Source organism: Scyliorhinus canicula, chromosome 2 (genome assembly GCF_902713615.1).
Source record: "Scyliorhinus canicula chromosome 2, sScyCan1.1, whole genome shotgun sequence".
In the NCBI taxonomy this organism is placed as follows: Eukaryota; Metazoa; Chordata; class Chondrichthyes; order Carcharhiniformes; family Scyliorhinidae; genus Scyliorhinus; species Scyliorhinus canicula.
Genome location: NC_052147.1, coordinates 11,098,080 through 11,121,753, shown reverse-complemented (window position 1 = coordinate 11,121,753; position 23,674 = coordinate 11,098,080). Strand labels below are relative to the sequence as shown.

Genomic DNA, 23,674 nt, shown 5'->3' with positions numbered 1-23,674 from the left:
AATCACAATGCCGTGGAATGTTTTATCTTTGCATAGATTTACGTTTCCAAGGTGTCTTTTAAATTATCTCCCATTTAATCTTTGTGCTCCCCCACTAAAGCTGTGTGAAACAACACCCAGGCAGCACTAGCCTAAAACTGAACGGGCACTATTTTCACATTCACCTGAAATTAATATAGTCCATCATCTGTGTGACATTTCAGGATCTTAATCACCATAAAACTGATGTGGTTCAACAAAACTATCCAGAACAGAAACATTTACATTCAAGCAACAAGTTAGTCTCACAAGAGAGTATGGTGAGACCTGCCCTGTGGGTCCTCTTTAATCTTCATGTTGTACAACATCCTGCAATAAATCTCCTCCTCCTGGTTTCATATAATTTCTCTTGGGTACTTTTCTTCTCCCAGCTCTGTCCTTCTGTTTCGTCTGCCTCTTTAATCTAATGAAGATGAAGATCTGTGGGTCCTTGCTATAGTACCACACCAACAGGCCTACTGATAGCCCAGTTACGGCAATGCTTCATGTATGAATTTGATGGGACACAAAATCAAGGCCCCTGCCTGCCTCATCTTGTGGATGCAAGGAATCCTGCGGCAATACTTGCAGACCATCATTCCATAGTCCTTTGATAATCCTGTATCTATATATCAGAGAACTGTAGAGGCTGAATCGAGAGGAGGAAAATCAGGTTTAGGCCAAGATCAGATCATCCAGATTCTTACTAAATGGTGGAGCAGGTTCAGGAAGGGGTGGGGGGAGCAATGGCCTATTCCTGTTTCTTATCTTTTTACAAGGGGCCCACTTTGGTGGCCTTAACCCTTTTTTAAAAAAGTATTAAAATGTGGCGGAGAGGCACTCTCGAAGAGAATCCACAACCTCATCACCCTTGTCTGGAAGGAAGAGAGCCATGCCGGGTGATCTCAGAGACGCCTTAACTGTGACCATCCTCAAAAAAGGAGACAGGTCCGACGGCGTAAATTACAGGGGGATTTCCTTACTCTCCACCACGGAAAAGGTCATTATGAGAATATTCCTCAATCGCCTCCTCCCAGTGGCTGAAGAGGCCCCCACGAGTCTCAGTGTGGCTTCCACCCAATGGACATGATCTTTAGCACACAACAAATCCAGGAAAAGTGCAGGGAACAGCATCAACCTCTGAACGTGGCCTTCTTCGATCTTGCAAAGGCCTTAAATCTGTCACTCGTGAGGGACTGTGGAACATCCTCCTCAAATTCGGCTGCCCGCAGAAATTTGTCACCATTCTCTGCCTGCTCCACGATGACACGCAAGCCATGATCCTCACCAACGGAACCACGACAGACCCAATGAGTGTGCAAACTGAGTTCAAACAGGGCTGCGTCATCGCACCAACGCTCTTCTACATCTCCCTCCACCCCGTCATCCTGAACTCCTCACTGGAGTGCTGCTAACGTATTGGACAAGGGGGAAACTTGTCCAGTTTGTACGACCTCGGTCACCTCCAGACCGGAATCAAGACCACTCTAACCTCTGTCAGCGAGCTGCAGTATGCAGACGACGCCTGTGTGCCCATACTCAAAGGCTGAGCTACAAACCACTATCAACGTATTCACTGCCGAGGCATAGAAGAAGAGAATGGGCCTCAGACTAAACATCCAGAAAACAAAGATTCTCTACCAGCCCACTCCTGCCAGACAAAACTGCCCCCAGACCATCAAGGTCCACGGTGAGCCCCTGGACAATGTGGATCATTTCACATACCTCAGGAGCCTCCTCTTGGTACGAGCAGACATTGACGATGAAATCCAACATCGACTCCAATGCACCAGTGCAGTCTTCAGATGCCTGAGGAACAGAGTGTTCAAGGACCGAGACCTCAAACCGAGCACCAAGCTCATGGTCTTCAGAGCAGTCGTGGTCTCCGCCCTCCTGTATGCATCAGGAAAATGGACAATGTACAGCAGACACCACAAATCCTGGAGCGATAAAACCAATGGTGCCTTTGCAAAATGCCAAAGATCCACTGGCAGGACAGGCGTACCATCGTGAGCGTCCTCTCCAAGGCCAATATCCCCAGTATCGAGGCACTGGTTACGCTCGGACAGCTGCGATGGGCAGGCCACATGTCCTGCATGCCCGACATAAGACTCATAAAACAAGTGCTCTACTCCGACCGCCGCAATGGCAAGCGATCACTAGGAGGGCAGAGGAAACGCTACAAGGACACTCTGAAAGCTTCCCTAAATAAATGTAGCAACCCTACCGACAAGTGGAAATCTCTTGCCTCAGAACGCACAAACTGGAGAAGAAGCATCCGTGAGGGCGTCAATCACCTCGAGCATCGCAGGGTGGAGCACGCGGAGGCCAAGCGTAAACAGCGGAAGGAGGGCGCAAAATCCAAAGCGTCCCACCCACCCACCTCATCAAACACCACTGGCCAAACCTGTGGCAGAGTCTGTGAATCCAGGATTGGACTAGGCAGCCACTGCAGAACCCACCTCCCCCGTGTGGAAGCAAGTCATCCTCGACCCTGAGCGACTTCCCAAGAGAGAGAGAGAATATTTCAAATATAGACTGGATAGTGGGGCTATTTGTCGATTGTACAATGTTCAGTTCCATTCACAACTACTCAGATACTGAAGCAGTCTGCACGCCAGAGGATCTGGACAACATTCAGGTGTGGCATGATAAGTGGCAAATGATATTCATGGCACACGAGTGCCAGGCAATGATCATCTCCAACAAGAGAGAATTTAACAATCTCGAATTGACATTCAAATGCATTACAATCACTGAATTCTCTACCATCAACATCTGGGCTGGTTTAGCACAGTGGGCTAAACAGCTGGTTTGTAATGCAGAATAAGGCAGCAGCGCGGGTTCAATTCCAGCACCGGCCTCCCCGAACAGACGCCGGAATGTGGCGACCTGGGTTCGATACCCAGATGGGGTCACTGTCTGTGCGGAGTCTGCACGTTCTCCCCGTGTTTGCGTGGGTTTCCTCCGGGTGCTCCGGTTTCCTCCCACAAGTCCGGAAAGACGTGCTGTTAGGTGAATTGGACATTCTGAATTCTCCCTCTGTGTACCCGAAGAGGCGCCAGAGTGTGGCGACTCGGGGATTTTCACAGTACCTTCATTGCAGCGTTAATGCAAGCCTACTTGTGACGCTAATAAAGATTATTATCTTTAAAAGAGTCTTTCTTTCGGTCTGCTTTATGGTCCACTGAAATGTTTTACTCCCGGCGAAGGCCAAATAGTTAACGCAAATTGATTCTGAGATGAATCTGCAGCTGCTACTTTGATGTGTTTCCTGAATCTTATCTGTACGATGATCCATTGTCCTTTGAGACATTGTGCCACCCATCTCGCCTCTTAACTCGTATTAATGTATTATGAGGGGATGACAACCATTTTTCCTTCCATTACAATTGCTTCCTCCAGTAAACAATCAGTGTTTACGCCAGGCTTTGAATTTCTTTCCAATTCACAAAGGAGACAAACCCCAGAATACTACTTCAATGCAAATCAATAAATTAAATTTCAATAGATCCAGCAGCTCTGAAACTCTTTTTTTTTTTTAAGTTCTTTCCGTGTTGATGAATAAAATTGGTGCATGAGAAGAGTGTTATCAGTCAATGTCAAAGCAGGAAACCTTCGCCTTTCAATTATGTGGCAAATCTCAATAATCTTACAAGTAATGTGCAAAATGTTCTCTAGTGGACAGGAGTGCAATCGTGATGGTCTAAAATTGGTCCCAGAAAGCTTCAATGCAAACTGCATTATTTTGTCTGTTGGGCATATGCAATTGCGTAGAAGTGAATACAATTTAGCAGATGTGGAAATTGTGTTGCTGACAAAAAATCTCTGAATTTATGAGCAATTTGGAACAAGCTGCTACACATCAAATTATACGGAGCGGTGAGCCAGCCACAGCATAACTTTGCACACCGCTCTGTTGGCAGTGTTGTCTGTTTGAACATCGATGTGGTGTACCAGACAATGACTCACCGCTGGAAGGGAGTGCAGAGCATGTCCTTACAAAAGGTGAGTGAAAACTAGAGCAAAACATTACGTAACTTCGACACACCTACACAGGTGTCTGATCGCAGAGCAGCACGAACGGAGGCCCCAGAGCAGGGAATCTGCCTTTTTTTTAAAAAATCATTCACGGCACTGCTGGCTGGGCCAGCATTTATTGGCCAGCCCAAAATGTCCTTGAGCTGAGTAGCTTGCTAGGCCATTTCAGGGGGCAGTTCCACATTGCTGCAGGTCTGGAGTCAGGTGCAGGCCAGACCAGGTAAGGGCGGCAGATTTCCTTCCCTAAAGGACATTAGGCAGGATGGGTTTTTTACAACCATTTCATGGCTACCATTTGATTTTTAAGTTTGGACTTTTACTGAATTCAAATTGCACCACCAAACTGTGGTAATTCTAAGGGAGCATGGGGTGGCATGGTGGTTGATAAGTATGGGGGGCCTCTGAATGATGTTGAGACCTAAGCTGTTGTGCTGGACAATCAAGACATGCCTTCTAATTGTCTTGCCTCCGCACCCAAACTCCTCACGAACTCCATAGCAGCTCACAAAATGCATTGCAAATCTGACCGCTGTTTGAAAAGACAGACGTCCTGGGCACAGTTACACATGGGTTATGTGTACATTTCTGATGCCATAAAGTATTCAAGATCAGGTTTCCCGATCCCAGAGGAGAATCCTGTTCTTGACCTCTAAGAATGGTGCTTTCCCTTTTATTGTGTGTCTTTTGCAGAGTCAACATCTGCTCTTGAGCTCCACTGAATGTTGGATCACAGGTGTCCAAGACGCACAGAGTTTAACTCCCTTATAATGACAGGTATTGTGCATCCACCACTAACAATGCACCATCAATATAAGAGTGTCTTCTAATGCTGAGTTACATTTCACTGAGCCCCAGGTCATTGTCAACTCGTTCTTCGAAGCATATTAAAAACTGAGTCTTTCACTAAACACTGGGAAAATGAAGGTCCTCTTCCAACCAGTTCCCACAACACAACACTCCCCCCTCCAGCGATTAAGATCAACAGCAAGATCCTGGAAAATGTGGACCATTTTCCATCTCTTGGAAACCTCCTCTTGTTGAAAGCAGACTTCGATGACAAAATTCATCATCACCTCCAATGTGCCAGTTCAGCCTTTGGCCAGCTAAGGAAAAGGTTATTTGAGGACCAGGATCACAAATCCAAGGTTAAGGTCATGTTTACTGGGCAGCAGTGATCCCCATGCTCCTGTATGTTTCAGAGACTTGGAAAACCTACAGCAGGCCCCTCAAAACACCGGAGAAGCCCCACTAACGATGCCTTCGCAAGATTCTCTAAATCTGGTGTCAAGAAAGCAGCTCAATAGACGTGTCCTTGCCCATGCCAACCCTTGCCAGCAACGCATTAATCACTCAAACCCAGCTCTGCTGGTAAGGACATGATGCTCGTATGCCTGACACCAGACTCCAGAAGCAACTGCTCTACTTGGGACTTGGTCGTGGCAGGAGACACCCTGGAGGACAGCGGAAATGCTGAGTAGGATGGCCTCAAAGCACCTCTGAAGAGGTCAAAAATACTCGTCAACCCATGGGACCCCTGGCTTGTTACCAACCAAAATGGAGACTCATTCGTCAACGCACCGAAAACATTGACAGACTTTGTTGAGAACATGCAGAGGTGAAGTTGAGGCATTGGAAGGAACGCACAACACTCACTACAACTCATATATCCAACACTTCGAGAACGACCTGCCACACACGTGGCAGAGTCTGCAGATCACACATTGTGCTTATCAGCTATTTCAGAATCCATCGAATTGGGGTGGAAGCAGGTCAAGGGACTGCCTGAGAAGAAGACATTTCACAAACTCAACTATTAAAAGCAATAACCACACACGAGCATAATGCAACATCAAATGATCTTTGCCAGTCACCACAGGAATTATTAATATTAAAATCAAGGTGTCTCTGGTAGGATACCAGCAGCCCAAAGAAAGTATTGAAATTCCATACAGATAGAATAATAGCTAAGGATAATTAAAGGTTTACATTAATTGGTCCCTAGATATTATTGCACCAACAACTCATCCAACTAGCTGGAGGTAACATACCTGACTGATTCATTAACAACAAAAACGTTTACTCAAAAAGAGGGTGAGAGGAACAAACAAGTGGCTCATTATTTTATGTCTTTTGATTGCAACCAATGCCAATAATGAATGGAGGGGTCCCAGAAGTCATGAAGACAGAGTTGAAGTTTCAACCACATTTTCACTAAAACTACACTCAATAAGCATCTTCTACCTCAGCAATGTGAGATTGCTCAGGATAAATTGGCAGATTCATAGCTGCTAGTCAGCCATAGAGAGATTGATCTGCTGAAAAGCTTTTGAATAAGCATCCAACTGGAAGGCTGATCAATCACAGGTCATCACCAAGGCAATTTTCCTGTTTTCCCGGAATACCTTTACACCACTAAAGGATGTGCGTTATGAAAATACGAATTAGATTCAGGTGTAGGACATGCGGCAGCTTGAGCCTGTCCGCCATTCAACAGATCATGGCTGATCTGATTGTAACTGTAACTCCACACTGCCTAGCCCCGATAACCTTTCACCCCTTATCAAGAATCTACCTACCTTACCTTAAAAATATTCAAAGACTCTGCTGCCACTGCCTTTTGAGGAAGAGAGTTCCAAAGACTCTCAACCCTCTTAGAGAAATAATTTTTCCTCATCTCTGTCTTAAATGAGCCACCCCTTATTTTAAAACACTGATCCCAAGTTCTAGATTCTCCCACAAGAGGAAACATCCTTTCATTCACCCGGTCATGACCCCTTAGGATTGTGAAGGTTTTGAGTCCCCGGAGGAGGCGTGGGTCTTTGTGCAGGCTGAAATGTTGGACTCGAACTAGAGATTGGGGGCTGTGGGAGTTTTTTTTATTTCTGTATCACTGTTTATGCTGTTGCTGGTTATTCTGTTTGCTTCTGTTTTTTTCTCTCGCTTTCGGATGATGTTGGTTATGGTTTTGTGTTTCAAGGGGGGTATTGGGGTTTGTGGTTGATCTGTGTTTTTATTTGTACGGAGTTGGGGGATGGGTTGGGACTGCTGTTTGGAAGCTGCGTTGGGGGGGTGGGGTGGGGCAGTGTGAAAGCGCGGGCTTTTCTCTGGTTTCCCGTGCTGCAGGACGAGGGGGGTGGAGCTGGTGGCAAGGGGCATGGTTATCAGATCCATTTTCCCACGCTGAAGCGGTGCCAAGGAGCTGATGCAGGGGAGGAGGGGTGACCTCATATCGGGAGGGGTCGGAGTTAGGGCGGGAGCTGCCGGGGTCAGCAGAAGTCAGCTGGCTCACGGGAGTACTATGGAGGGAGTGTCGCGGATAGGAGGGGTCCTAGCCTGAGGGGGGGGGTTCTATCGCCGTGGGAAACGGGCAGAATGGGTGCTGGCCAGGGGCGAGCAGTCGATGGGCTATGGCTAGTCGACGGGAGGGGGGCGGGGTGCCCCCTGATCCGGCTGATCACGTGGAACGTGAGGGGGTTGAATGGGCCGGTTAAGCGGGCCCGGGTGTTTTCGCATCTGAAGGGGCTGAAGGCGGACGTGGTCATGCTCCAGGAGACCCACCTGAAGGTGGCGGACCAGGTCCGTCTGAGGAAGGGGTGGGTGGGGCAGGTTTTCCATTCAGGGTTCGACTCGAAGAACCGAGGGGTGGCGATCCTGGTGGGGAAGAGGGTGGCGTTTGAGGCGTCTGAGGTGGTGGCTGATAGTGGCGGCAGATATGTGATGGTGAGCGGTAAGCTGCAGGGGGAGAGGGTGGTGTTGGTAAATGTGTACGCCCCAAATTGGGATGATGCTGGTTTCATGAGGCGTATGTTGGGCCGCATTCCTGGCCTGGAGGTGGGGGGCTTGATCATGGGGGGGGGACACTTCAATACGGTGCTGGATCTCCTACTGGATCGTTCTAGTTCAAGGACAGGTAGGAGGCCGGCGGCGGCCAAGGTGTTGAGGGGTTTATGGACCAGATGGGAGGAGTGGATCCCTGGAAGTTTGGGAGGCCGAGGGCTCAGGAGTACTCTTTTTTCTCCAATGTGCACAGGGTTTATTCCCGCATTGATTTCTTTGTTCTGAGTAGGGGACTGGCCCCGAGGGTGGAGGAGGCCGAGTATTCGGCTATTGCGATTTCGGACCATGCTCCACATTGGGTGGATCTGGAGATGGGGGAGGTGCGGGACCAGCGCCCGCTTTGGCGTCTGGACGTGGGGTTGTTGGCTGATGAGGAGGTGTGCAGGAGGGTCCGGGGATGTATCGAGAGGTACCTCGAGGTCAATGATACTGGGGAGGTCCAGGTGGGGATGGTATGGGAGGCTCTGAAGGCAGTGATTAGGGGGGAGCTGATCTCCATCCGAGCCCATAGGGAGAGGAGGGAGAGGGAGAGACTGGTGGAGGAGGTGTTGAGTGTGGATAGGAGGTACGCGGAGGCCCTGGAGGAGAGATTGCTGGGGGAGCGGCGTAGCCTGCAGGCGGACCTGTTGGGCCCCCTGTTGGTTAGGACCTTTAACGAGGCATGGGAGGGGGGTGTTTTGCCACCGACGATGTCTCGGGCGCTGATTTCCCTGATCCTGAAGCGTGATAAGGACCCCTTGCAGTGCGGATCATACAGGCCAATTTCACTGCTGAATGTGGATGCCAAGTTGCTGGCGAAGATCTTGGCCACTAGAATAGAGGACTGGGTGCCGGGGGTGATACATGAAGATCAGACGGGTTTTGTGAAGGGGAGGCAGCTGAACACTAACGTGCGAAGGCTGCTAAATGTGATAATGATGCCGGCAGCAGAAGGAGAGGCGGAGATTGTGGTGGCATTGGATGCGGAGAAGGCCTTTGACAGGGTTGAGTGGGGGTACTTGTGGGAGGTGTTGGAGAGGTTCGGGTTTGGGGTGGGGTTTATTAAATGGGTGAGGTTGCTGTACGAGGCCCCGATGGCGAGTGTAGCGACAAATGGGAGGAGGTCCGAGTACTTCAGGCTCCACCGTGGGACGAGGCAGGGGTGCCCCCTGTCCCCCTTGCTTTTTGTGCTGGCAATTGAGCCTCTTGCCATGGCTCTCAGGGAGGCGGGATGGTGGAGGGGTTTGGTGCGAGGTGGGGAGGAGCACCGAGTGTCACTGTATGCAGACGACTTGCAGCTGTATGTAGCAGACCCGGTGGGGGGAATGCCGGAGGTGATGGAGATTCTTGCTGTGTTTGGGAGTTTCTCGGGCTATAAATTGAACCTGGGCAAGAGTGAGCTGTTTGTTGTACACCCGGGAGATCAGGAGGAGGGGATTGGTAGGCTCCCGCTAAAGAGGGCAGTGAGGAGTTTTAGGTACCTGGGGGTTCAGGTGGCTAGGAGCTGGGGGACTCTACACAAGCTTAATTTTATTAGGTTGGTGGAGCAGATGGAGGAGGAATTTAAAAGGTGGGACATGCTGCCTTTGTCGTTGGCGGGTAGAGTACAGTCCGTTAAAATGACGGTGCTCCCGAGGTTTTTGTTTTTGTTTCAGTGCCTCCCCATTTTCATTCCGAGGGCCTTTTTTAGGAGGGTGAACAGCAGCATTCTGGGATTTGTTTGGGCGCACGGGACTCCGAGGGTAAGGAGGGTTTTTTTGGAACGGGGCAGGGATAGAGGGGGGCTGGCGCTGCCCAACCTCTCTGGGTACTATTGGGCGGCTAACGTCTCGATGGTACGCAAGTGGGTAAAGGATGGGGAGGGGGCAGCATGGAAACGGATGGAGATGGCGTCCTGTGGAGACACGAGCCTGAAGGCACTGGTAACGGCGCCGTTGCCGCTCCCTCCAACGAGGTACACTACGAGCCCGGTGGTGACGGCTACCCTCAAAATTTGGGGGCAGTGGAGGCGACACAGAGGGGAAGTGGGGGGCTCGGTGGAGGCCCCGCTACGGGGGAACCACCGGTTTGTCCCAGGGAACATGGATGGCGGGTTCCTGGGGTGGCACAGGGCGGGCATTAGGAAGTTGGGGGACCTGTTCATTGACGGGAGGTTTGCGAGCCTGGGTGAACTGGAGGAGAAGTTTGAGCTCGCCCCGGGGAATATGTTCAGGTACCTTCAGGTCAAGGCGTTTGCTAGGCGACAGGTGGAGGGGTTCCCTTTGCTGCCCCCGCGAGGGGTAAGGGATAGGGTGCTTTCGGGGGTGTGGGTCGGGGATGGGAAGGTGTCTGACATCTACCAGGTGATGCAGGAGGTGGAGGAGGCGTCGGTAGAGGAGCTGAAGGCTAAGTGGGAGGTGGAGCTGGGGGAGCAGATTGAGGAGGGGACATGGGCGGATGCCCTGGAGAGGGTGAACTTCTCCTCTTCATGTGCGAGGCTTAGCCTCATCCAGTTCAAGGTACTGCACAAGGCTCATATGTCCGGGACGAGGATGAGCAAGTTTTTTGGGGGGGGAGGACAGGTGCATTAGGTGTTCGGGGAGCCCAGCGAACCATGCCCATATGTTTTGGGCATGCCCGGCACTGGGGGAATTCTGGCAGGGGGTGGCAAGGTCGGTGTCGAGGGTGGTAGGGTCTAGGGTCAAGCCAGGCTGGGGACTCGCGATATTTGGGGTCGGGGTGGAGCTGGGGGTGCAGGAGGCGAAAGAGGCCGATGTTTTGGCCTTTGCGTCCCTAGTAGCCCAGCGGAGGATCTTGCTGCAGTGGAAAGATGCGAGACCTCCGAGCGTGGAGACCTGGGTCAATGACATGGCGGGATTCATTAAGCTGGAGAGGGTCAAATTTGCCCTGAGGGGGTCGGTACAAGGGTTCTTGAGGAAGTGGCAGCCTTTCCTCGACTTTCTGGCTCAACGATAGGGAACTAGGTCAGCAGCAGCAACCCGGGGGGGGGGGGGGGGGGAAGGGGGGGGGGTGGTCTTAGGGGGGTAGTGTTTAAGTTAATTTGCTTATTGTTAATTTATTTTGTTGTTTATTGGGTTTGGGGGGGAGGGTGCTGTTTGTTATATGCGTTGTTACGGGTACCGGGGGGGTGTTTATTATTGTTATTATTGTTCTGTTGATATATATTTTTCAAAAAATTCCAATAAAATTTTTTTTAAAAAAGGATTGTGAAGGTTTCGATTAAGTCGCCTCTTACTCTTCTAAGTTCCAGTGGATAAAAGCCAACCTGCCCATTCCTGGTATTAATCTAATGAACCTTCTATGAACCGCTTACATTTACATCTTTTGACAATACTGTACACAATACTCCAGATGCAATCTCATCAATGCCCTGTACACCTGAAGCATAACCTCCCTACTTTTGGAATCAATTCCTCTCACGATAAGCAATAACCTTCTATCAGCTTTCCTAATTACGTGCTGTACCTGTATACTAGGGCAGGATTGTCTGCCCCTTCCCTCCCCCCCGCGGCATGGTGCGGAGGCAGCCCATCATTGACCATGTCTTCTGATACCGCCGCTGTCAATGGGTTTTCCCATTGTTCACACCATCCACAGCCGGGGAAGTCACGGAAAGGGGTTGCCATCAGCTGGACAGGAAGATCCCGCCGGCACGAGCGCAGCCGGAGGATTTCATCCCTAGCCTTTTGTGAATCATGTTCTAGGGCACCCAGATCACTAAATCTCAGAGCCTGCAACCGCCCACCATTTGGATGATAAGCTTCTTTTTCATTCTTCCTGACAAAATGGACAATGTCACATTTTCCCACATCATACTCCAAATGCCAGATCTTTGCCCACTCACTTAACCGATCATTATCCCTTACGTCCTCTTCACTATTTACTTTCCTATCTATCTTTGTATCGTCAGAAAATTTAGCAACCATACCTTCAGTCCCTTCATCCAAGTTATTTGTATAAATTGTAAAAACATGGGGCGCGATTCTCCGCTGCTCACGACGGGTCGGAGAATAGCGTGAGGGCCTTCCCGACAATTTTCACGGCCTCCCGCTATTCTCCCCCCCCTCCGGCCGCCCCCCGACACGAATCGCTGCTCGCCGTTTACCGCGGAGTTTACGGCCGTTTTCACGGCCGCGATCACACCTGCTTTCAGCGTTCGTGAAAATGGCCGCAAAGTGCCCGTCCCGGACAACCTTGGCACCGATTGGCACGGTCGCACCACGGCCATGCCAAGGGTGGCATGGGCCTGCGATCGGTGGGCACCGATCGCGGGCAGCGGGTCCGATACCCACGCACTATTTGTTCTTCCGCCGCCCCGCAGGATCAGTCTGCGAGGCGGCTGAGTGGCATGACGGCCCGCGCATGCGCGGGTTTGACGCGTCTGCGTGATGACGTCATCCGCGCATGCGCAGGTTGGGGCCGTCCAACCTGCGCATGAGCGGCTGACGTCATCATGCGCATCAGCCGGCGTGACGCTTGGCGCGCGGACGTAGCGACGGTCGCTAAGCCCGCGATGCTGTGCTTCACGGGGCCCCGCTGCTAGCCCCGCCCGGTGGGGAGAATCGGGTCCCGGGAGGGGGCGCGCAGGCTGCCGTGAAACACAGCCAGTTTCACGGCAGCCTTTAAGACTCGCCGCATTTGCGGAGAATCGCGCCCATGAGGTCTCAGCAATTATATTATTACCTTTTTAAGTTACAGAGCAAGCCACTGGCACTCTGTGTGCACTGTCCTCGGATTTGGAGTAGGAGCAGGTCCACTTGGCCCTTGAAACCTGCTCTGCCATTTGATAAGATCGTGGCTGATCTGTTTGTGTCCTCAAGTGCATTTGACTCCTTTCTCAATCAGGAATCTTTCTAACTTGGCCGACTCTGCGCTATTCAGTTCTATGATTCTATGAAGATTATCCATTCTTGTAACTTGTCTGGCTATCTTCCAAAATACTACGTTTTCAACAAAAGATGCTTCCGACAAATATAGAAGGAATAAGTGACAACCAATTAAAAATAACAGATTCTCAAATATGCAAAGAACATTTTCCAGCATTCTCAGGGAGTTTTAATGAATATAGTAATTATAATAATAATATGAAAATATTTCTAAAAGTGATAAACCATCATTACAATTTTCATGCTGGATTGAAGCACCTTATAAATGTAACATTATGACCACTTATTTTCTCTCCTATGTCATGGATCCTACGTATTATAAGATCAGGTATGATCTGACACTTTGTGAACCCTTTGCTCATGCAGTCTGGATTTTCGTGGACTGTGTAGTTCATCCTACCCTCCTGCCTATAACGTCATTGGAGAGGAATGAACTAGGTTTGTTTGGTGTAAAGGAGAAGAATGTGTTTCTCATTGAAATGAGTCAACTCAAATTAACTACCTGACTAGATATATGGTCAAGAAGGAATAACCTTTATATATCTCATTAGCTTTAGCTTCATGCCTCAGAATATTAAGTTAAAACTATGTTTTGTTGCACATGTATACCGAAGCAAGGTGGGAGACTGATAGTCTGCTTAAGCATCCAACCTGTTGGAGGATCCTGTACTGGAACAGTTGGATAAGGCTGAAGTGGCTATAAACTATATCACAAACAAACAACTATGGCAAGTTAGGGGCAGGTGTCAGAATGGGAAACCATTCAGATCCACGTTTGGACAGTCAGCATAAAGGGATATGTTCGCCGTTAGCAAAAACATACCAAGCTTTAAAGTGGTGGAGTCGGATTCCATAGAGGGTTTCAAAAGACAGCTGGATATATATGTGAAAGTGATGAATTTAGACGGCTACGAAGATAGGGCTGGGGAATGGGACGAGCTGGGCAACTCTTTGCCGGTGTGGACACGATGGACTGAATGGCCTTCTTTTGTGCTGTAAAAGTCTATGATTCTAACTAAGTGGAGTTTGCATTCATTTCACAGGTTAAGGATCACAAAGGACAATTTGTCTGAATAGTTTCCGTTGTGACAGAATCAACGTTGCTCTTTACCCAACTGTAAGCACCACCAGCTTTTGAAAGAGGTGGCAATTGCGGCTGAAACATCAAGGGAGACTCAGCCATGCAGTTTTGTGGCAAGGAGTTCCAATGGAACCCGGATAGATGATAGAGTTGCAGCTTTTGTGCTGGCTGAGGGATCCTAAGTGAATGATCTGGACCATGTCGGCCCAGTTATCAGACTTAATGCGCCCACAACATCAGAGGGCACAGATTGACAATCGCACCACAAACACTCCATGTGCAAAAGCAAGTTCACACTGCTACATTAGAAGATGTTCATAGCGGTTGTTGTGCAAGGCATATTTTATGCTGGGGCGGAGTAATGGGAGCTTTGCTCTGTGGATGGTTGCACCACACCTGACCTTTGTATGCCCAAGCGCTGCCTGCCAAAGTAATTCACATGTGTTCCACTCTGGCACAGTTTGATAGTTTTAAATCTGATGAACACAAGTTCACACAGAAGTTAAAGGGAAAAATTGAAATGAAACAGCCAAGAGAATGCAACAAAATGGGTTATTAATGAAAGCTCCTGGGGTGAATTCTAAGGAGAACCTGTCTCATTAAAAAGTAATGACAAATGTAACCTTTTCCACTTTAAACAGCACTAAACTGCTGCTAGTTCTTTAATAGGTCAAAGCGCACAGCCTACATTTATTTTGGTGCATTACCGGGAATCTGGCAACCGAGATTGGGTTATGTTTTAGGGTTGCTGCAGCTCTTAACTTAAAATAAAAAGTGTTTTGTTGGAACACTTTGCTGGTGGCATCTTACGTTTAACAGTAAATGCGTCATTCAGCAGCAAACAGCAGTAACTTTGTGTATCACATGCTAGATCCCAAAACTTCTACTGAGCAACCATTATACCAGTAGCGAAATAAATGGATGAGAATGTCCAGAAATTATAATAGCTATTCCCCCAACGCTATCAATGAAAAGGCTGACCTTTAAAACTTCCCGAGGAAATAGAAACATCCATCAACAACAGTTGCGGATGGTAATTGTCCATCTTGCCAATTTAACTGTCGGCTTGACATTTGAAAAAACCAAATAGTTAGAGAGTCCGTCGTTCTGCAATCCATTGCCTTGTTAAACCTGTTAGTTTTGGACATGTGTGAGCTTCCCCCCACACTCTCAATATTTCAGTTTTGCAGTAGTCACCATTTTCCTTCCCCATCCCTCTCCTCTACCAAAACATAATTCTCCCCAGTACGTTCGATGTTTGAGGGAATGTGTTGCCTGAATTGCTTATCTGTTCAACAAAAATTGCATTAAAAGAGGGAAAAATATCACACAAAAGCTAACATGTAATTCAAACAACAAACAGGCAGAGTTGCAAATTTCAGAATTTTCTACTTCCTCTCGAGTCCTGTGCCCGAAGGCAGGTCTGGTCCACAGTGCCATGACCTCCACCACAAGTTAGAATAGGGAGACAGGCCCCAAGTTCACCCTAGCTAAACAGGGAGCAAGCCCCCCGTTGTTGACACAAATCTGAACCATACTAGCTCTCTCCCCCTCCCCCACCACCTCCAAGTCCAGGCTGCTGTGGCAACATATGCTTTTACATGTATGTTGTAGCCTGGAGCTATGAATTTGTTTCCATCTCGTGGAATCTCTCCCACTCATACCGCCTGCCATTGACGAGTACTGAAAGGATTCACAAGTTGATGCTCAGACTGTTTGGCTGTATTATGAACACAATTTCCGTGGCCATCAAACCCTGGGGTGGGTCTTGAGCTCAGAAGCAAGGCTGCACCACCAGACCGCCCATTTAAACGTTTAACATTTTGAAAGAAAATTCCCTTTTTTTTGAAGGAACATTCATGACGCAGTTCAGCAGGTTGATAATAGGCCTGCTAATCGTTCCTAAACTTTAGTTGCGCTGCTGCTCTGACATGGCCAGGAAGCTAACCCACAGCCTATAAATCCTGTGTACAGGATTGCACCTTCTGGTTGCAGCCCTACGACCATTCCCTCTGCCCTGTCCAGATGCCTGTTGACCAAGTTCGTTTTGCTGAAAATTATTATTTTTTTTTTATAAATTTAGATTAGCCAATTATTTTTTCTAATTAAGGGGCAATTTAGCGTGGCCAATCCACCTACTCTGCACATTTTTGGGTTGTGGGGGCGAAACCCACGCAGACACGGGGAGAATGTGCAAACTCCACACAGACAGTGACCCAGAGCCGGGATCGAACCTGGGACCTCAGCGCCGTGAGGCGGTTGTGCTAACCACTAGGCCACCGTGCTGCCCTGCTGAAAATTATTTAACGTATTTACGTAACGGAGATACTCCTGTCAGCTCTTGCCTTTGACTGCAGTTGACTTATTGCCTATTGAATTCCCTTTTATACCCCTGAAATTACGCCAATTTCAGTCCTTGAGGACTTCCCACTGTGCGCCTGGGGGAAAAGGTGGATAGAGGTAATGTGATTGGAATAGTAACCCAGAGCCCAGGCTAATGCTCTGGGGGAACTTGTTCAAATCCCACCGCGGTGGCTGGTGGAATTTAAAATGTAATTAATACATTTGAATCGAAAGCTAGTCTCGGTAAAGTGGACGATGAAACTATGATAATAATAATCTTCATTAGTGTCACAAGTAGGCTTACATTAACATAGCAATAAAGTTACTGTGAAAATAGCCACATTCCGCCGCCTGTTCGGGTACACTGAGAGAGAATTCAGAATGTCCAATTCACCTAACAGCACGGGCGCGATTCTCCACTGCCCACGACGGGTCGGAGAATAGCGGGAGGGCCTTCCCGACATTTTTCCCGACCTCCCGCTGTTCTTCCCCCTCCCCCTGCCCCACAACACGAATCGCTGCTCACCGTTTTTTACGGAACAGCAATTCTCCCCAGGCCGATGGGCCGAGTTCCCAGGCCTTTACGGCCGCTTTCACGAACGCAAACACACCTGCTCTCACCGTTCGTGAAAACGGCCGCAAAGTGCCGTCCCGGACAACCTTGGCACCGATTGGCACGGTCGCACTATGGCCGTGCCAAGGGTGGCATGGGCCTGCAATCGGTGGGCACCAATCGCGAGCAGCGGGTCCGATACCCACGCACTCTTTGTTCCTCCGCCGCCCCGCAGGATCAGTCCGCGTCTTTCAGGACTTGTGGGAAGAAACCAGAGCACCTGGAGGAAACCCACGAAGACACGGGGAGAACACGCAGACTCCGCACAGATAGTGACCCCATCTGGGTATCGAACCCGGGTCCCTGACGCTGTGAAGCAACAGTGCTAACCACTGTGCTACCGTGCCACCCATCGATTGTTGTTGAAAACCCAACTGATTCATTGATGCCCCTTAGGGAAGGAAATCTGTCATCCTTATCCAGCCTGGCCCACATGTGACTTCAGGCACACACTTAATGTGGTTGACTCTTAACTGCCCTTTGAAGTGACCCAGCATGACACTCAGTTCAAGGGAAATTAGGGATGGGCAACAAATGTTGGTCTTGGCAGTGAGATCGTATCCCATGAAAGAAAGCAGAACTATGGCCTACTCCTGCTACTAGTTCTTATGTTCTAATATATTTTTAAAAGCTGCCTTCACTAACTCATTGAGCTGCCAACACAGTGGGTGACCCATGTGCCCGTTTGAATTGCATCAACTATCTGCCCTCACCCAGAGGGCAAATTTAGAGGGGCTGGTTTAGCTCACTGGGCTAAATCGCTGGCTTTTAAAGCAGACCAAGCAAGCCAGCAGCACGGTTCAATTCCCGTACCAGCCTCCCCGGACAGGCGCCGGAATGTGGCGACTAGGGGCTTTTCACAGTAACTTCATTGAAGCCTACTCGTGACAATAAGCGATTTTCATTTTCAGGAGTTCCTGACTTCACTGCCAACTTGCCCCTGGGGAAGCTGAAGGGAGGCAGGAAGAAGTCGGGTCTGACAACATCTTTCAAAATTTTCCCGGACCCTTCCCACCAACCTGGAAAAATCCCACCCACTGGTTCAGATTGAGCATTTTTGTGAGTAGACACAAAGGCACGAGTTAGAATAGTAAACTAAAATCAATACAAACCATCAAAATGTCCATCAGCTTTCTATCACCAACTGAATTAATCTTCAACATTGAAATACGTTTAGAAAAAAAAACTCGTGCTGTATGGTGATTGAAACCTTTCAGAAATCTCTCAAAGCACTTCACATACGATCAATTACTTTGGATTGCAGTGACTGTAATGTAGGCAGACTGAAGAAACAATGAAAGACAGGTAGATAACTCTTATGGTACTTGAGAAAGAGCTTTCCTCCTCTCAATGAATGCAATGAGAATGCAGGATCAGGCAGACTGTACTGTGCTCCTGTGCACCAACTCAACATTCAAAGTAAGGCCATTCTTCACCCGTGTAGTTAGCTCAAACGCACAGCCACCGGTGTGTTCGTACATGGCTGGTCCCCAGAAAAACACCAATGAGGATCCAACAATGGCTGCATCATTCTTCCTGGGCGTCAAGAAACAAGATGCTAGAATGAAGCCCTTTACACATTTCAGTGGCGCACTTTAAGGCGTCAGCATGGCAAGGAGTCAGAGCGCTTCCTCCACCGAGGGAACTCCATCCTAAGAGACAGCGCCTTCAGAAGAGATGGGACAGTGAGAAGGAACAAACATAAGGAAAGTCCGCCCCTCTTCCCAGCCGCATGCTTCTCAGCAGCGGGAGGCGGCGTGCTGTTTGCTGGTGCCAGGATTCCCAGATCCCACCGCTATCAATGGGATTTCCCACGGAAGCCACCCCTATTCACAGTATATATTCAGGATTTAGATGAGGGAACAAAATGTCATATCTCAAAATTTGCAGATGACACCAAGCTGGGTGGGAGGGTGAGCTGTGCAGAGGATGCAGAGATCCTTCAGTGTGATTTGGACAAGTTGAGTCATTGGGCAAATGAATGGCTGATGCAATATAATTTGGATGAAGGCGAGGTTATCCACTTTGGTAGCAAAAACAAGAAGGCGGTCTATTATCTGAATGGCCAACAATTAGGAGAGGTGAACGTGCAATGAGACCTGGGTGTTCTCGTATACCAGTCACTGAAGGTAAGCATGCTGGTGCAGCAGGCGGTAAAAAAGGCAAATGGTATGTTGGCATTCATTGTGGTAGGTTTCGAGGACAGGAGCAGGGATGGTTTGCTGCAATAATATTCCACACCTGGAATATTGTGTGCAGTTCTGTCTCCTTATCTGAGGAAGGATGTTCTAGCTATAGAGAGAGTGCAGTGAAAGTTTACCAGACAAATTCCTTGGATGGCAGGACTGACGTGCAAGGAGAGATTGAATCGGTTAAGATTGTATTCACTGGAGTTCAGAAGAAACCTATAAAATTCGAACAGGACGGGACAGGGTTGATGTTGCAGGAAAGATGTTCCCGATGGTGGGTGTGTCCAGAACCAGGGCCGGGATTCTCCGGCCCCCGCCGGGTCGGAGAATCGCCCAGGGCCGGCGTCAATCCCGCCCCCGCCGTGTCCCGAAATCTTGGCCCCCGAGATTCGGCTGGGGCGGGAATCGCGCCGCGCCGGACCCCCCGCGGCGATTCTCCGGCCCGCGATGGGCCGAAGTCCCGCCGCTGACAGGCCTCTCCCACCGGCGTGGATTAAACCACCTACCTGGCTGGCGTGATTGGCGGTGCGGGCGGGCACTGGGGTCCTGGGGGGGCGCGGGGCAATCTGACCCTGGGGGGTGCCCCCACGGTGGCCTGACCCGCGATTGGGGCCCACCGATCAGTGGGCGGGCCTGTGCCGTGGGGGCACTCTTTTTCTTCCGCCTTCGCCATGGTCTTCACCATGGTGGAGGCGGAAGAGACCCCCTCCCCTGCGCATGCGCCGGTATGACGTCAGCAGCCTCTGACGCTCCGATGCATGCGCGGACTTACGCCGGCTGGCAAAGTCCTTTTGGCCCCGGCTGGCGTGGCGCCAAAGGCCGTTCACGCCAGCCGGCGGAGCGGGAACCACTCCGGCGGGGGCCTAGCCCCTCAATGTGAGGACTTGGCCCCTAAAGGTGCGGAGACTTCCGCACCTTTGGGGCGGCCCGACGCCGGAGTGGTTCACGCCACTCCATCACGCCGGGACCCCCCACCCCGCCGGGTAGGGGAGAATCCCGGCCCAGGGGTCACAGTCTAAGGTTAGACCATTTAGGACAGAGATGAGGAGAAATTTCTTCACCCAGAGAATGGTCAGCCTGTGGAATTCTCTACCACAGGGAGCAGTTAAGTCCAAAATATTGTATGCTTTCAAGAAGCATTTAGATATAGCACTTGGAGCGAAGGGAGCAAAGGCTATGGGGAGAAAGCAGGATTAGGCTATTAAGTTAGATGATCAGCCATGATCGTGATGAATGGCGGAGCAGGCTCGAAGGGCTTATTGGTCTCCTCCTGCTCCTATTTTTCCTATGTTTCTCTGCCACCGGGAAACCAGTGGGAGGAATCAGATAATCCTGCCACCAATGTACAACCGGAGAGGTCCGGCCATTAATTCTGTTTCACTCCTCAGACACTGCCTGATCTGCTGAGTAATCCCAGGATTTTAATTATCTTTCAGGTATGGAAAACATTAATCTATCATTTCATTTTTCAGCTGTTGATTTGCTTCCAATGTATTTATGAGATTTTCTGAATTTATTTCTGGTTTTAATTTGTCAAATTACTTTTCTTTTTCATACTATACAATTCCAAATGTACCAATTGTAGTCATTCCCATGAAAGGGAATGTCTAATTAAAGGATACAATATGTTAGCAAATTCACAATCCACTGATCAAGATTGAGTTGTCCTCCATAAACCAATGCAAAATCTTCACTAGCAACATCTAGAGTCCTGGGTATAGGGTGAGTACAAAGCACAGCATTTTTGACCTACAGGTCGAATACATTTATTTTATCTAAACAGTCTACTCCTGGAGATAAATGAGTTCCAAATACTTTCAAAATATGTCTTAAACTTTCACTGTAAGACTTAGTGCTTTAAGCTTTATAACTTCCCCATAAGATGTCATCAAATTTCAACTCAATGCTTCCACATTTTGTCTTACGAAAATGGGCCATTAAAACAACCGTTGAAATGTCTTTACCTCCAGATCCCGGATGCCGTCTAGGATACTCAACCTCTCTGGCACCGATTCAAGATGGTCCAGAGCCATCCGGGTGCTCTAAATTCCAAAACAAAAGTTCAAACATGTTTATACTCTATCCCGATTTGTTGAAATCGATCACAGGACTGGAAACAACATGAATTTGGTCAGCACAAGTGGGTCAATTTTCTCATGAGCGGCACACAAGGTCAAAATCATCCTTAATAATAGAAGAGGCGAGTCAACTTTCTCATTAGTAACGAAACACATAAGGCAGTGTTCTCCTTCATAACAATACATGTTTCAGTGTTCTTTTTTGCTGATGCTGGAGGTGATTGAAAGCTCTAAACCTTCCACAAGCATTCTAACTGGTTATTTTGATAAATCAGCCTTTCGTTTTGTTGGACACTTCTGTGTTGAAGAGCGAGGGTTGGCCAGGGGGGGAGCTATGGCAGGGAACAAGATGCAAAAAAGCTACTGAGATTGCACTGCAAACAATTTTACAACAGTCTTTCCTATTCATTCCCCTCCTTTCCAGAATGGGTTGGTTCTTGCTGGGCAAAGGTGCCGTGGCCATACTCTGGTATCTTAGCAAGGCTACCCCCATCCCTGACAAATCCTATCAGTATGCTTGCATTTTCTAAACCAGGCTCACTGAACAACAGAAAGAAACAGGCGCTTAACTCATTTGTCCCTCACCAGTCCAAAAGAACTGATGGACGCAGGATTATACTCTTTCGCCCCGGTTAACCGTACACAGACGGGGGATCAAATCTGAGGCCTTTTCTCTGAATCACTCATTTCCAGAACCGGTGTGCGTAACTCCTGAAGTATCACAACTGCAAAACATTACAAAATGGCAGCGACCTGAGTCTCTGAAGATCATGACAACATCACTTGCTGCTGATGGCGTGACACTTTGGCCATTGAATTAGAAGAATTGTACACCTGTAATTGCTAGGATTTTGTATTTCCCCTGCATAGATACTGCATTTCAGTTCCTAAACATACGTGGGCGGAATTCTCCCTAAATATTTCTTAGTGTTATCCCCAACTGGAAAATCAGTGAGTTCCTGCTAGGTGGTTTGGGGCGAATCAGTTTGCAATTCGACCACACTTTAGAATTTTTGAGGGGGCATGGGGAGATTCTCACCAGATTATCCCACGTTTAAGAGATTATTTTTAACGAGTGGAACCTAAAAGAGCTGGCAAGACCGGCTCCTCAGAAATCGGGGCGCCTCCTTAGGGGGCGACCAAATCTCAAACTTAAGTTGAACATCTCCTCACACCCGTCACGGACATTGTGACTGTGCCAAAAACATGGGCAACACCACCAACCCTTCACCCCGGATGGGGGACCCCCCCCCCCCCCATCACTAATTGTCCGGATCACCTCACCCATGCCACACAGGCATGAGGGTGATCCGCCAAAACATCACACCCCCATCCATCCTCACTGGCATCGGGGCATCACCAATTCCTACCCCCAAGTGAGCAATACCCCACTATGAGGCAACCCAAGACCAGGGCCTCCCCTTCAGGCTCTGCCCCTTGCCAGTGCTACCATCGGTGCTCGTCCTTCGAGTAGCTGCCAGACTGAGTTTGCTGCCGTCGACTCTGCCTCACCAAGGAGACTGTGCACTACCTGTACTAAATGGTGCCGGACCTGGTACCGCGAGGGCTAGGGAGAGGACACCCATTCCCGGCGACCGTCAAGTTTTTTAAAATTAATTTACGGGATGTGGGTGTCACTGGTTAGGCCAGCATTTATTGCCCATCCTGAGTTGCTCTTCAGAACATGATGGCGAGTTGCCTTCTTGAAGCACTGTAGTTCCTGAGGTGTAGGTGCATCCACAGTGCTGTTAGGGAGGGAGGGAGTTCCAGGATTTTGACCCACTAACAGTGAAGGAGCGTTGATATAATTCCAAGCTGGGGTGGCGAGTGACTTGGAGGGGGCTATTCTGGTATGCTTTTTTTGTTCCTTGCTTATGGTGGTGTTATTTTGTAACTTTGTTGCATCATTCTCCAAAATGTAAAACCTTAATAAAAATACTTAAAAAAAATAATACATGCTAATCTTGTTCACACCCTTCCTGGGCGTGAACCAGATCATGTTGGGGCTGGGAAAATCCCAGGGGGGGCTCTCCCCAGTGCGATTCTCCGGCCCCAATGTGATCTGCGCGGAGACTCAAGCTCCCCCTATGCATAAAGACAAACTGGACTTCCAGCTCCATGATATACAAAAGCTGCTATTGTTGGGGCACAGGAGGTAAGCTTCACTATGGGTCTAATCGGTCCATACCTGACCTTGCTCGATCGTGACAAAGTTCCTGAAACGGAAAGTGTGCCAGCTCTCAGTATTCTGATGAGAACATAAAATCAGGTTAATAAGGCCATAAAAAAAGTTTAAAAAAACAAACAAACCACTAGCAATTCGTCTCTCGAGGGATGGAACTGAAAAAACTGTATGTTAAACGTGCACAGAACTTTGGATAGACAACACTTAAAATATTGTTAACAGTTCTGGCCTAGTTAGCATAAAAAGGATGTAGAGGCACTGGAGCAAATGTAGAACAGACTTACTAGAATGATAACAGAATAGACTATCAGGAAAGACCGAACAGGCTGGAGCTGTTTTCTCAAGAAATGTTAAGATTGAGGGGTGGAATGAGAGAGGCTTTTTACATTATGACGGTTTGACGGGGTAAATATAGATGTTTCCA

The 23,674-nt window shown here is 48.8% G+C and overlaps 1 protein-coding gene across 3 annotated transcripts in view; it reads right to left on the bottom strand.

Annotated features, from left to right (window-relative positions):
* Window positions 1-23,674, bottom strand: part of LOC119950823 (centrosomal protein of 128 kDa-like) — a 410,606-nt gene that overhangs the window by 40,406 nt on the left and 346,526 nt on the right. For all 3 annotated transcript variants that reach the window (XM_038773666.1, XM_038773649.1, XM_038773659.1), the window contains one exon: window positions 20,952-21,029. In XM_038773666.1, coding sequence (XP_038629594.1) covers window positions 20,952-21,029 — 78 coding nt within the window. The remainder of the gene's footprint in view (window positions 1-20,951; window positions 21,030-23,674) is intronic.